The sequence below is a fragment of the Capsicum annuum genome, unplaced genomic scaffold (genome assembly GCF_002878395.1).
Source record: "Capsicum annuum cultivar UCD-10X-F1 unplaced genomic scaffold, UCD10Xv1.1 ctg80046, whole genome shotgun sequence".
Taxonomy (NCBI): Eukaryota; Viridiplantae; Streptophyta; class Magnoliopsida; order Solanales; family Solanaceae; genus Capsicum; species Capsicum annuum.
Window position 1 is genome coordinate 865 of NW_025890677.1, and position 4,730 is coordinate 5,594.

At 33.0% G+C, this 4,730-nt stretch overlaps 1 protein-coding gene across 1 annotated transcript; it reads left to right on the plus strand.

The window, feature by feature from the left end:
* Nucleotides 1-2,407: 2,407 nt before the first annotated feature.
* Nucleotides 2,408-4,560, plus strand: LOC124895117 (protein MLP1 homolog). The gene is made up of 2 exons (XM_047405569.1): nt 2,408-2,799; nt 4,450-4,560. Exons 1-2 carry the CDS (start codon nt 2,453-2,455, stop codon nt 4,475-4,477), a joined length of 375 nt encoding a protein of 124 aa, XP_047261525.1. The 5' UTR covers nt 2,408-2,452; the 3' UTR covers nt 4,478-4,560.
* Nucleotides 4,561-4,730: the final 170 nt, after the last annotated feature.

Sequence of the window (4,730 nt, forward strand, 5' to 3'; positions counted from 1 at the left end):
TTAAATTTTAAAGGCATTTTGGTCATTTCGTATTATATTATGGACGGTAATATGTGTATATATACATTTATATGAGTTCAAAAACTCATTTTCATCATCAATCATTGTGAAAGAACAAACCCTAGCCAAATTTGACCTTTAAATTACTTTTGATTCAACCGTAGAAATTCCAAAGTAATCGGATAACTGCGTTTTTCATCTCAAGAGCTTCGAATGGCTCCTTTTATTTGTGCTAACAGGATTGCATAATCACGAGGTGAATTCTAAGGTATGAATATTGTTTACCTTTATTCTTTTCCATATGTATATGTGTGATAGAGGATTATATGTATTGGCTGTTATTGAAAGGTGATGGAAATAGGGTTATGGACTATTTTGCATGGTTTGGTTGTATTGAATTGTGGAAGGTGGATATGTTAATTGAGTTAGGGAAGGTTGATATGGTGAAATACTATTGAATTAATGATTATTTATGTCTATGGCTCAATTTGGTTTAATGGATTGGTTGGAAGGATAAATGAATCCAAACTTGATATTGGAGGATGTTGTATGAATATGCATGGCATGTGAATGTAATTGGAGTATAAGAGGGTTAAAGTGACACCCTTTATGGTGTAATTAAGGCTTACTACTTAACCACTTGTTTGGTGAATTCAAATAATTGGATTGTGACGTTTGGTTGCTAATACTTGATTGCTATATATGTTCATTATAGATAACTAATCCGAAAAGACGGGAAGTCCATTTGGAACTAGTATTGAAGGTTGACAGTCAGGTATGTAAAGCATACTCTATACCATATCTTTGGCATAAAACTGAACAATTGTTCTATCAAGAAAGTTTCCAAAGTTATGAGTTTTACTTGAAACTTGTGTTTGGGTGTCAAGATGCGCAGGGAATACAGTGGAGAAAAGGAAAAACAGAGAAAACGAAGATGAAAGAAGATTTTAGGAAAGGAAAACAGTAGAGGCAAAAGACATGGTAAAGTGTCATTGATTGGAGGTTTTAGTTACCAAAATACCCTTACTGTTGGTGTTGTTAACGAAAATATCCCCAAATAAGACAAAATAGTAGTAACTAAAGTCTTCATTTATATAAATGATTAAAATATAATCATTATTATTTTAAAAAAATGTATAAATTTTAGTAACTAAAAATATATTAGTAAAATTACTTTTAACCTTACAAGAGTAAAGAATTTATTAAGGAGTGTGTCCAATTCAAATGGGGTAAATAGAAAAGATTGAAAGGTTTATTCAACTATTTTACATTGAGTCTACTTAATTCATTGATATTTTAGACAATACTTCCTCAATATTCATAATAAATGAATTGTTTAGATATTATTGATATTTAAGGTAATTTAATTGTTTCAATAATAATGTTGAAATTTTTATTTATTCTTATGCTTCATTTTTGTATTTCTTATATCATGAATTTAAGAAATTTAATTGTTCCTATTTATTTATTGTTTTGAATTAATTTTTTAAAAGTCAGTATTGGAAGCCAATTTTGACACTGTGAGGTTGACACCCATTTTTGACCTCCCGACACTACATTTAGTCTGTTATTTTAACAAAATCGTTAATTTTTAAACATTAGTATTTTTGCATATTTTCTTGCATCAAACAGATTTCCAACATATCGCATTCATAATTTAGAAAATGCATAAATCATCAATTGTCTTTTAGAATCATATTTTTATAATACTCTAAAATTAAAAATGACATTTTATAATTTTATTAATTAAATTATTTTCACGTAATTATGCACACTCACAATTTTGCAAAACACATTGTCTAGTTTTGCTTTATTTAATACTATTTATTGATATTATTATTTATTAACATTGTTGTTATATATATTAATATTATTTATTATTTATCATTTATTATTATAACTTATTGTTTAATTATTAATTTTTTCATTATTATTATTTATCTTTTATTATATTTTTTATTATTTATTATTTAATGCTGTAATTTATTATTTAATTACTATTATCATATATTATTATTATTCCTCCTTTAATTTAAATAACAGCCTAATCAAAATTACATTGCGTGATTTTGTTTACCTTTTAATCCAATTTTATTTAATTTCTTACAATTAAAGCCTATTTTTACCCAATCCATTACAATCTTAACCCAATTTTTTACAATTTAAGCCATTATTTTTCATCCTAGCCACATTTCAATTCCCCCATGACATTAAATCACAGCCGTCAATCAAAATCCAATCCAACGGTTTAGATCAAAAGATCTCTCTTTCCCTATTTCAAACCTACAAACCCTAACTCAAATTTTTCCCCAACTTTCGCCTCTATCTCTCCACCTCTATTTTCTCTCTCTCTACAAACACCTCCAAATCTCGATCTCCCCCCCTCTCCTCCTATCTCTCCGTTGCCAATCGACTACCAAAACTACCCCCTCCGCTCCGAGTCCTCGTCACCATGCCGCCATCTCCAGCGAACAACCTTCGCCGTCGCCTCTTCCTTCTCCTCCATATGCGCCGCCAGCTCCTACCCCAGGCGAGTCCAGCCGCTGCTCCGATGGCCATCCCCCTCCCTTCTCGTCCTTCACCGGCGAATAGCGCCGCCATCGACGGAGATGGCCAGCCAAGCCTCCACGCCGCCGCTCCATCCTCCGTTCTCCAGTCGCCTTCTTTCTCCCCTCCGGAGAATGTCCAACAGCCGCGACATAGGCTCGACTCCTCTCCCACAGTGATACCTCCGGCAAACCCCTTCAGCGTTCCAACCATGCAACCCTTCCTCATCGAAAGTGAAGAATCTGTCTTCAGGTTTGATCCCGTGTTTGAAATATGTGTGTGAACTTTAGTACTATTTCTTCATCTGTGTCTCACATAAGTGTGGCCACGTTTGATTTTTGCTGAATAAATGTGTTGATTTTAAGTCTGTGATTTTTATTCGACCCTATTTGCATGTCCTGCTTGATTGAATTTTCGTGACGCTTAACTTGAATGGTGAGTCAATTTGTTCGTCTCTCTCTAGTATGTGCTAACACGCCTAACTTCTTGCAACTTCACATTTTTTATGCCTCTTAGTCAATATGGGTAATTTGGTATGGGAAAAGCATGTATGTGACGATTGGAGGATTTTTTTGTAAATCTTTAATAAGGCAAATATGTGCACGTTTTGACTGTTTGGGTATGATCCTGCACCAATTTGATTTGAAAAAAGCATCTTAGTAATTGATTTTTTATTTTTTGGATTTTTTCGTAAATCTTTAATAAGGCTAATATGTGCACGTTTTGACTGTTTGGGTACGATCCTGTACCAATTTAATTTGAGAAAAGCATCTCAGTAATTGATTTTTTATTTTTTAGATTTTTTCATAAATCTTTAATAAGGCTAATATGTGCACCTTTTGACTGTTTGGGAATGATCCTGTACCAATTTGATTTGAGAAAAGCATCTCAGTAATTGATTTTTTATTTTTCTTGCCTTACTTGGTTGACAGACATCCCCTCACACGTTAATTATGGTAAATTTAGATACCTCTTCTTGATTTCATCTAATAAGTAGGAAGGATCTCTTTTTACTTGTTTTATTGATGGAAATTTCAAATGTTACAATAGGGTATTATATATTTATGGCAACTATAGCATGATTGGTGGAACGGATTGATTTACCCCATCCATTTAAGGGTACAATTCCCTTAATTGATTCATTATATGTTATTCTTCTTCCATTAAATATTATTCTTACTTCATTATTTGGAATTGTGGATGGCCCTTCTCACTATATAAACTCACCATTCTATTTCTCTAAGAGGACAAACTTCTGCTCCGCTATTACTCCCTCTATTTTCTCTTAAAAGTACTTTGAATTTCTTGGGCACTTTGGATTTCGAAAAACATTCGGTCTTGTCCTTGCTGCAATTGCTTTGGGTTCTATTATTATTGATTGCTGCCTAATCGGTTAGTCTCTATCGACGCATTCTTCTCTTATTCTGTAGCATTTGTGATAGTAAAGCATAGAAAGCATTTCTATAGGAACTTATTTAAAATAATTATGATTAACTGTCATAAAGAAGATTAAAAAAATAAAAGAATAGCTTACTAGAGTGTACTATAACCAGTTCTAGCTGTTTTCTTGAACAGTAGCACATTTGGTGCAAGTTGAAGACTTTATGGGTATTGCTGTTTGTATTTTCTTGTTCTGTGTTTGCTTTGTATGACTGTGGTTTCTTGTGAAAGTTTTGTCATAATTGAACATAGCTTAGGGTTTTACTTTTCATAGCTATTTTCTACTTTCTTTCTGATTGTCAATTGGGTTTTTGCTTTGTTTCTTGCATGAAAATGTAAGTTCTTTTTCCCCATTTTCTTTTTTTGGGACATGGAGGGTGAGTGATGTGGTGGGCAGAGGGTCCAGTAGGGTGGTCTTTGGTTTAATTGTTTCCAAATTAATGTGAAGATAATGTTTGATAGAATCTTATTGGGAAGACAAAGTGTGTGAATCACATTCAGCAGAGTGGGAGAAAAGGTGAAGAAATTTAAGATAGGATTTTGAAGGATGAATGATAGCTTAGCTAGAGAAATGATTGAGAGACAACCTCAAAGGCCTTGTGGTTGTGTGGGCATTTTCTTTCAGCTCTTTGATCGGAACCGTAGATTTGCCAAGAAGCTGTGTCCAAAGAAACTGCTTTCACCAGGTTAGCTACCACTACATTCCACTCATTTTTAAAGCAGAATGGTTAATTTCTTGAAGG